This window comes from Neophocaena asiaeorientalis, unplaced genomic scaffold, assembly GCF_003031525.2.
Source record: "Neophocaena asiaeorientalis asiaeorientalis breed wild unplaced genomic scaffold, Neophocaena_asiaeorientalis_V1.1 scaffold203, whole genome shotgun sequence".
NCBI lineage: Eukaryota > Metazoa > Chordata > Mammalia > Artiodactyla > Phocoenidae > Neophocaena > Neophocaena asiaeorientalis.
Window position 1 is genome coordinate 1,843,974 of NW_020172776.1, and position 10,393 is coordinate 1,854,366.

A 10,393-nucleotide genomic window follows, 5' to 3' on the forward strand; every position below is an offset into this window, starting at 1 on the left:
CAATGCAGGGGGCCTGGGTTCGATCCCTGGTCAGGGAACTAGATCCCTCATGCCACAACTAAAGATCCCGGGTGCCGCAACTAAGACCCTGTGCAGCCAAATAAATATATAATTAAAAAAAATAAATGTCACCTGAAGTTTATAAAAAGCACTTATTGCTGCCACCCCTACCCAGCCTTGCCTGGCTCTGTCATGTAGGTGATGCTGCTGAAGCCACTCTAGCCTCTCCCTCTGAAAACTCTTTTCTCTAAAAGACGATTTCTTAATCACAACAACTTTGTTATTTATAATGAGAAAACTAACAGCACGTCAGTATACATTATGAACACCACCGGTTCAATATGCCAAACTGATTATTCCTGTTTGCAAATCTCAGTTATGCAAAGAGAAACTAACCAGAATTAGCCTAAGTTTCCCCTCTACCTTTCGTTGCCAGTGTAGCTTATCTCCCAAAGAAATCCAGCCAACTTTCGTGCATGCCAGAACAGTGGTGGCAGGCTGTGATGTCAAGTCAGCAAAATGTATTAACAAACTAAATTAACTGTCGCTACGATGGGTCAGAACCCGGAGCCTCTGATGAGAATGGCTCATCTCTCCGTCCTGCTGTGATTAGCATCTTGAGCTGTTCCCTTCCTCCATCAGTCACTCCCTTTTCCTGTTTCCTTCTCCTAGCACTCCAGTTCGCGCCTGAATTACCAAAGCAGTGTTCAGGGATCCTCTCAGTCCCAGAGCTCACTAGGCTATTCCTCCTCATCTCAGCAGAGCGCACAGTACCACCCATCTCACCAGGCCCACCGCTACTGACCCGCTACAGCCAGAGCACAGACTCCAGCACTATGACGTCTGCATTGAAGAGAACCAAAAATGCAAACTCTGATGCTGTTTAAAACTCATCCACTTAGGAGGAAAACTATTTACTGAGCATTTTGCAGGACTGACTGATGTCTTTATTGACTTAAAGAAGATTTTTGTGAAGTTTCCCCAGCACCCTTTCCCTGCATGTGTTCCATTGTGACTTTTCAAAGCGTCTGATCTAATCCCAGCACTTAACTTCTGTAACCTTCAGCATTTTGGGGGAGGATTTCCTGGTGCACCTTTCTCATGCTGTAGCAATCTCTATGATTTATCTTTTCAAAGCTCTTTTACTAGGATTTTAATGTTTTAGAAACAGGATTCCAGTGGTGTATAGTTTTGTACTTCATGAACTGATCTAGCAACACAGGTAAATATGCACCTTTTAAAGCACTATGTTGTTTTCACAGAATATAACTCTTTTGCTCATGGAAGTCTTAAATGGGAACTGTTACTGTCCCACAGTACTTTACTATTCCATTTTTATTTCTCTAGTTTCAGGGAAGGTCTAATAAAAAGACAAGTGGTGGTACAGAGGGAAACTGCAACCAAAAACAGCCTAGATCTTTGCAGTTACTATGCTTTATGCTATGAAGAACTAAAGTATGTGGTAATTTTTATATAACCATTCATATGGAACTTAGTTCCCAGAATCATCTTATTCTGAATAGTATCCAGTAATTAAGAATTATAATTTTAACCTTCATGTAGCTTACGTCTACTTTAAAAAGGGTTTCAAGAGCTTTGATGAAATACAGTCCTCTGGTGACCCACACCAGAAAACTGAAGAGAATATTAACTGCACTAGGATTTCTTTAAGGAGTAATGTTGATCAAAGGGAAGGAAAAGCTTTTAGTGTGTATTGTACATAAAGTTGGCTTCTCTAAAGAACTGTTGGTTTCTTCACATCTGGGTCAGTTTGAGTAACTTTCTTACATAATCAAGGGTACTCAAATAGAAGCCTGCAAATTAATCTGCTTTTAAAATAAAGAGCAGTGTTCTCCATTCGTATTTGCATTAGACATAGAGTGACTATTTTTAAAGCATGTTAAAAATTTAGGTTTTGTTCATGTTTAAAGTATGTATTATGTATGCATAATTTTGCTGTTATTACTGAAACTTAATTCTATCAAGAATCTTTTCATTGCACTGAATGCTTTCTTTTGCCCCTAGGAGAAAACTTAATAATTGTGCCTAAACTATGGGCAGATAGTATACGACCTATTAGATAAGTGCTATTTGCATTTCTATGATCTATGACTTAGAGACTGAGCTCTTTCTTAGCCAGCATAAGGACGCTCAGCAGAGTCACAAGGAAATGTAGAGACTTAGAGCTCCCATTGTAATGTAAGGGGCAAGAAACTTGTGTTCTTCTAAATGCTACTAGCAGCACCAGCCTCGTTTTAATGTTTTCTTGAGCTAGAAGAAATAGCTGATTATTGTATATGCAAGTTATATGCATTTTTTAACTCTTCTTTGTGAACTTATCTACCTGGTTATGATACTCTGGGTCCATATACAAGTAAAATAAGTTTTAGACAGAAGCCAGTATACATTTTGCACTATTGATGTGATCCTGTAGCCAGCAAGGACCTTACTGATCTCAGCATAGTAATGCTTATTAATAACAAAGACTATACAGTGACACTCATCAACACTGAAGATGAAACTGTTGACATGCTCCACTGGAAGGAATTTCTGATTGTCTCCATAGTAATTTACCCCTTCCATTTTTGCAAATGAGAAATTAGTAGCCCTCTGCGTAACATAGCTACCCCAGTAAAGTTCTGTCCTGTGACCTGAAGCCTCACTGTCATCAGATGCTCACTGCACCCTCACCTCGTGCCCAGCATTATGCTGGGGGGTGAGACACAAAGGGCAAGACCTACCTCCTGTCCTTGAAGAGCTTATGATTGATTCCATGACAGGACGCTTTCCTGGGATGACAGGCTCATAAATGAAACCATCTTAGAACATGAAGGTCTATTCGTTTACTTCTAGACCCACTTGGAGAGAGTTATTATTCCATATTTTGCTCTGTAATAAACAAGTGTCATGGAGAGGTTTCTATGTTTGTCTACCTTCAAGAAAGCCAGCAATTAATATCACCACAGGCATTAATATATATTTGAAATGTTCACAGCAGCCTTTCAACAACAGTTGGGTGGCCCTTGTAGGCAGAACACAACTAAGTGTTTGTAGGAAATTACAGTGAAAATAGAAGCTCTGTTCCTGCCCTCAAGGAGAGCTTACATTTAGTAAAAGACAAACCCAAATATGTGCATGAACCAAAATATCATGCCCCTTAATACTTTATAAGCAACTTTGATATAAATCCTTGTGATATGCGCTTATATGATCATGGGACTACCCTGCTTTCCTTGTATGTAGTGAATTTTAGTGGCAGAACTGATACAGAAACCGTGAGGGGATTTTTTCAGTTGCTCCCGGTGTTCTCCACACAGGATCTAGCCAGATACGCCAATTACACGTGTGACTGGGTTTCTGGTCACTGCACTGGTACTGGCCCTTTCCTCCTGTGCTCTTGCCTGAGAGTTGGTGATGCCCACTGGTGCTCATTACCCTTTGAAATAATTTTGGTTCATAATTTCCTTTTCCTTGTAATGGGGAACAAAGCCTTTAACATACTTATGGGCCCTAAAACTGTGGGACCTCGAAGGAGACCTGTGACGCTTTTTGAGGTTAAAATTTACCTTTTTGGTCCCCAAATGACCCCATTCCTCTTTAAAAATTTATTACCATCAATGTCCCCTGAGAATGCAGGGTGGACTTCCAAACCAGGGGAGGTTATGGGAAGGAAGGAAGCAAGCAAAGTGAAGGTCTTCTGCGCTCCATAGTACAAATCAGTTTTCGAGTTAGCTTTCTGGTAAGTTGTGTGTTTGGGAAAAGGGATTCTAGGGTTTCAGGACAGCTGAGTCAAGGGTAAGGTAGCCTGGTGGCAGGACTGATACTATGAGGCTGAAACAATCCTTATGATGAAGTAGATCATGCAGTAACATACAAAAACCAAGGACATGTATATTTTTATATCTGTGTGGTTTTAAAACTTTAGTACTTAGAACTTTGAACTTCTGCACTACTCTTTGCTCTTGTAAACGCAATTTACATTTAAGAATGGAAAGGGATGGCATTTGCTTACGTGTTCACTGCCTCATTCCTGGTGAAGCAACTGCTAGTTGTATGCCTCTAAAAGGATGCTGTTTTCTCTGCTAAAGATAAAAGAAAAAATAGTTGGACAATAAGACTTGCAGCTTAATCTGCTTTGAATAATTGTATGTAACAGAAACTATACAATGAAGGAATATTCTATGAAAAGTATGAATCCTAACCTCTATGGTGTTATCTTTCTGGGGAATGGAGAAAGGCAGTGAAATGGCAGTTAGACTAAAGGAGGCTTGAAGGACTCAAGTATAAATAATATTTTATATAAAACATAGCTGTTTAGGTTTCCTTAATCTTCAAGAATAGTCACAAATATCATAAAGCAAAGTTCATTGTTTTAGGATTTTTTTAAAACGTGTTGTACCTAAGGCCATACTTACTCTTCTGTGCTATCACTGCAAAGGAGTGATATGTATGTATTATATGAAAAAAAAAAATCCTTAATGCACTGTTATCTCTTAAATATTTAGTAAATTAATACTATTTAATTTTTTTAAAGATTTGTCTGTGTAGACACTAAAAGTATTACACAAAATCTGGACTGAAGATGTCCTTTTTAACAATTTAAAGTACTTTTTATATATGTTATGTAGTATATCCTCTCTAAACTGCCTAGTTTGTATTTCCCATAATTCCTATTTGTGAAGTGTACCTGTCGTCGTCTCTTTTTTCAGTCATTTTCTGCACGCGTCCCTCTTTATACGATTATAGACATGACTGTGTGTGCTTTCCACACACTGCTGCGAGGTGTGCACTCAGAGCCAGCTGCCCCCCGCGCCTGCACCCCGCCTTCCAGCGAGGCTTGCTCCGTGGGGTGCAGGATGAGCTGCTGCTTTGGAGCCGAGTGTTTCCCGCTTTTGAGTTGTCCTGACATCCTTCCTGAAATGACTGTTAAGACAAAAATAAATTACATTGCATTTATTTTATATTCTTGGTTGTAATAAAATTTAATTGACTTTGTTTCAGTGTGAATTTTTTAAATATAGGAAAAACTCTTGCTACAACAACTTTTAATGTTAAAATTTTACGTGTGTGCCTCGAAGCTTTTCAGATTACACTTGTCCTGCAGAGATGCAAAGTCTCCCTGTGAGCTGCAGTATGTTATTTTATTCAGGATGCTTATGACATCAAAAAACCAAAGAGGCAAGGCTTCCAAATACCTCAGAAGCAAAATGACAGTTTTTAAAAACATCTCTAGGGGAGATATCCTTTAAAAAAAAAAACAAATGGGGCTTCCCTGGTGGCGCAGTGGTTAAGAATCCGCCTGCCAATGCAGGGGACAGGGGTTCGAGCCCTGGTCCGGGAAAATCCCACATGCCGCGGAGTAACTAAGCCCGTGTGCCACAACTACTGAAGCCCGTGCGCCTAGAGCCCGTGCTCCACAACAAGAGAAGCCACAGCAATGAGAAGCCCACACACTGCAATGAAGAGTAGCCCCTGCTCGCCACAACTAGAGAAAGCCCACGTGCAGCAATGAAGACCCAACACAGACAAAAATTAATTAAAAAAAAAAGAAAATTAGAATGTTTTAGAAAAAACAAATAGGCAGCATTTTGTGGGTAGAATGGCAATGGGAGTTTCTCCTTTTATAAGGACATTCTGTTGTACCTGGCTGCCTCTTCTTACAACTTACTTGATGACTCTTCTATGGTTATTCCAATGGTTAAAGGCATCATGGAGTGAACTGAAGAATGTTTAAGTGACATAAACACAAAACTTCATTTCTGTTTAAAATTAGATACTGCACATGTCCAAATGCTTCATTGCTTGACATAGATTGTATATTTAATACTGTGATACTTATAGGGTAGAGCTTCTCTTGGAAAACCTCTTTGACCACAGCTGCCTTTCTAAGCAGCCACCTGGGTAAGAGAAAGCAGACGACTGCACAAACCCCTTACCACACCTGGGAAAATAGCTTGAAAGTATGGGTCTATCTCATTAGCCAACTGTAAATTCTTTGTGAAGGGTCTGGGTTTTATTCCTCCTGCATTCCTAGCACCTGGCATGATGCCCAACACAGAGCAGACAATTAACATGGCGAGTCATTAGCATCAGTTTTGTACATTGGCACAGAATTCCTTGATATGCTGTATTTGTATATGGACAGGGATGAACCAATATATTTTTGTTCCATGAATAATGAAAATGCTAGAAATAGGCAGTACTTTATGTTTTTTCTTTTTAAAAATTTATTTATTTATTGTTGAGGTATAGCTGATGTATAATATTGTATGTTTCAGATGTACCACATAGTGATTCATAATTTTTAAAGGTTATACTCTACTTATATAGTTATTATAAAATATTGGCTATATTCCCTGTGTTGTACAATATATCCTTGTAGATTATTTATTTTATACAGAGTAGTTTGTACCTCTTAATCTCCTACCTCTGTCTTGCCCCTCGCCACTTCCCTGTCCTCTCCCCTTCCCTGTCCCCTCCCCATTAGTAAGCACTAGTTCTCTATATCTGTGAGTCAGTTTCTTCCTTTTTTGTTATACACTAGTTTGTTGTATTTTTTTAGAGTCCACATATAAGTGATAACATAATTTGTCTTTCTCTGTCTGACTTATCTCACTAAGCATAATACCCTCCAAGCCTATCCATTTTGCTGCAAATGGCAAAATTTCATTTTTTTCTATGGCTGAGTAGTATCCCATTATTTATATATATATATATATATATATATATATAGAATGGGATGTGTGTGTATATATATCACATCTTCTTTATCCATTCATCTGTTGATGGACACTTAGGTTGCTTCCATATCTTGACTATTGTAAATAATGCTGCTATGAACATTGGGGTGCATGTATCTTTTTGAATTAGCATTTTCATTTTCTTTGGATATATACACAGGAGTGGGATTGCTGGATCATAAGGTAGTTCTATTTCTTAGCTTTTTGAGGGACCTCCATACTGTTTTCCACAGTGGCTGCACCAATTTACAGTGTACAGGGTTCCCTTGGGGCATTACTTTCTTAAAATAGGTTCATTTCTTATATTTTTTGGCTGCAAAGTCATAATAAAATATCACCCCAGAGGAACAAACAATTCAAACTGCATTTGAATAAAAGATTAGGCCAAGTTAGTCATACTTGCCGTCTTCTTTAGATGCCATCTTTCCTTTGGTCCTCCTAGAGGAGGGCATCTTAAAGCCTCGCATAGCATTTATCTAGCAGGCAGCAGAAAGCCAGCTTGGACAAGCAACACACAAACATAACAGGAAAATTTGTTCATTTGATCTAAATGAGAGAATATAGGGGAAACAAATGAAAATACTGACTTAAAACATTAATATATATTTAGCACATTCCTCCTGATTTTTCACACTTTCTGCTCTTCAGACTTGTGCAAAGTACTGCTGAATTTTTGTCACACAAAGATGCTATTAAGGACTAGATGTTTGTGTCCTTCCCCCAATTCTTATGTTGAAGGCCTTATCCCCAGTGTGGCTATTTTGGAGATGGGATGTTTATGGACATAAACATGAGGTCCATGTTTGAGGTCACAAGGGTAGGGCCCTGATCCAGTAACATTAGTGTCCCAGTAAGAGGAGACACAAGAGAATGCGCTCATGCTCTCCCTTCGTTCTCCCCACTCCCTTCTCCCTACTCTTTCTCCCTTCCCTTCTTTTTCTTCCCTCCTCTCTCTCCTTCTCTCTCCCCCCAACCCCACCCCTCCCCACCATGTGAGGACAAAGCAAGAAGGTGGCATCTGCAAGCCAGGAAGACAGTCTTTACCAGAACTGAACCCTGCCAGACTGATCTTGGACTTCACAGCCTCCAGAACTGTGAGAAAACAAATTTCTGTTATTTAAGCCATCTAGTCTATGGTATTTTGTTATAGGAACCTGAGCAGACTAATACATATTTTGGACTAAGAAGTAGGGTGCTGCAGTAACAAACACCTAAAAACGTAGAAGGGGCCTGGGAACTGGGTAGTGGGTAGAAGCTGAAAGATGTGCATGCTAGAAATATAAAGTGTTAAAGGCAATGCTTCCCTGGTGGTGCAGTGGTTGGGAGTCCGCCTGCCGATGCAGGGGACATGGATTTGTGCCCCGGTCCGGGAGGATTCCACGTGCCGCGGAGCAGCTGGGCCCGTGAGCCATGGCCGCTGGGCCTGCGCGTCCGGAGCCTGTGCTCCACAACGGGAGAGGGGCCACAGCAGTGAGAGGCCCACATACCGCAAAAAAACAAACAAACAAAAAAACAGGCAATTCAGAAAGAAAAGACAGCTGGAGAGAAAACTTCTATCTTCTTAGGATAAAGAACATAAATAATCATGAACAGAATGTTGGTAGAAACATGGACATTAAATGACATTCTGGTGAGCTCTCAGATGAAAATGAGAAACAGGTCATTGGAAACTGGAGAAAAGGCAATCCTTGTTACAAAGTGCCAAAGAACTTAGCTGAACTGTGCTCTAGTGTTTTGTAGGAGGTAGAAATTTTGAGCAACGAAATTGCTCTTAAAAGATCTCTCTTTGGGCGGAGGGGAAGTTGGCGGAAGAGTAGGACACGGAGATCACCTTCCTCCCCACACATAAACCAGAAATACATCTACACGTGGAACAACTCCTACAGAACACCTACTGAATGCTGGCAGAAGACCTCAGACCTCCCAAAAGGCAAGAAACTCCCCAGGTACCTGGGTAGGGCAAAAGAAAAAAAAAGAAAAAACAGAGACAAAAGAATAGGGACGGGACCTGCACCAGTGAGAGGGAGCTGTGAAGGAGGAAAGGTCTCCACACACTAGGAAGACCCTTCGCGGGCGGAGACTGCGGGTGGCGGAGGGGGAAGTTTCGGCGCCGCGGAGGAGAGCACAGCAACAGGGGTGCAGAGGGCAAAGCGGAGAGATTCCCGCACGGAGGATCAGTGCCGACCGGCACTCCAACAGGCTTATCTGCTCGCCCGCCAGGGCAGGCGGGGCTGCGAGCTGAGGCTCGGGCTTTGGTCGGAGCGCAAGGAGAGGACTGGGTTTGGCGACGAGAACACAGCCTGAAGGGATTAGTGCACCACGGCTAGCCGGGAGGGAGTCTGGGAAAAGGTCTGGAGCTGTCGAAGAGGCAAGAGACTTTTTCTTCCCTCTTTGTTTCCTGGTGCGTGAGGAGAGGGGATTAAGAGCGCTGCTTAAAGGAGCTCCAGAGACGGGCGTGAGCTGCCGCTAAAAGTGCGGACCCCAGAAATGGGTGGGAGACGCTAAGGCTGCTGCTGCCGCCACCAAGGGGCCTCTGTGCGAGCACAGGTCACCATCCACACCCCTCTTCCGGGGAGCCTGTGCAGCCCGCCACTGCCAGGATTTTTTTTTTCCTTAATAACTATTTTTTAATTTAATAACTTTATTATATTTTACTTTATCTTCCTCCTTTCTTTTCTCCTTCCTTCCCTCCTTCCTTCCTCCCACCATCCCTCCCTCCCTCCTTTCTTTCCTTCCTTCTTTTCTTTCTTTCTTTCTTTCTTTCTTTCTTCCTTCCTTTCTTCCTTCCTTCCCTTTCTTTCTTTCTTTTATTCCTACTTCTACTAATTCTTTCTCTCTACTTTTTCTCCCATTTATTCTGAGCCATGTGGATGAAAGGGGCTACAGCCAGGAGTCAGTGCTGTGCCTCTGAGGTGGGAGGGCCAACTTCAGGACACTGGTCCACAAGAGACCTCCCAGCTCCACATAATATCAAACGGCGAAAATCTCCCAGAGATCTCCATCTCAACACCAGCACCCAGCTTCACTCAACGACCAGCAAGCTACAGTGCTGGACAACCTATGCCAAACAACTAGCAAGACAGGAACACAACCTCACCCCTTAGCAGAGGGGCTGCCTAAAATCATAATAAGTCCACAGACACCCCAAAACACACCACCAGACGCGGACCTGCCCACAAGATAGACAAGATGCAGCCTCATCGACCAGAAAACAGGCACTAGTCCCCTCCACCAGGAAGCCTACACAACCCACTGAACCAACCTTAGCCACTGGGGACAGACATCAAAAACAACAGGAACTACGAACCTGCAGCCTGCAAAAAGGAGACCCCAAACACAGTAAGGTAAGCAAAATGAGAAGACAGAAAAACACACAGCAGATGAAGGTGCAAGATAAAAACGCACCAGACCTAACAAATGAAGAGGAAATAGGCAGTCTACCTGAAAAACAATTCAGAATAATGATAGAAAATCTTTAGATGATCCAAAATCTTGGAAACAGAATAGACAAAATGCAAGAAACATTTAACAAGGACCTAGAAGAACTAAAGATGAAACAAACAATGATGAACAACACAATAAATGAAATGAAAAATACTCTACATGGGATCAATAGCAGAATAACTGAGGCAGAAGAACGGATAAGTGACCTG

The 10,393-nt window shown here is 41.6% G+C and overlaps 1 protein-coding gene across 3 annotated transcripts in view; it reads left to right on the forward strand.

The window, feature by feature from the left end:
- CDK19 (cyclin dependent kinase 19) overlaps positions 1–4,996 on the forward strand; it is a 180,717-nt gene extending 175,721 nt beyond the window's left edge. For all 3 annotated transcript variants that reach the window (XM_024740923.1, XM_024740926.1, XM_024740924.1), the window contains one exon: positions 673–4,996. In XM_024740923.1, the coding sequence (XP_024596691.1) occupies positions 673–804 (132 nt within the window). In that variant the 3' untranslated portion in view covers positions 805–4,996. The remainder of the gene's footprint in view (positions 1–672) is intronic.
- The last annotated feature ends 5,397 nt before the right edge of the window (positions 4,997–10,393 follow it).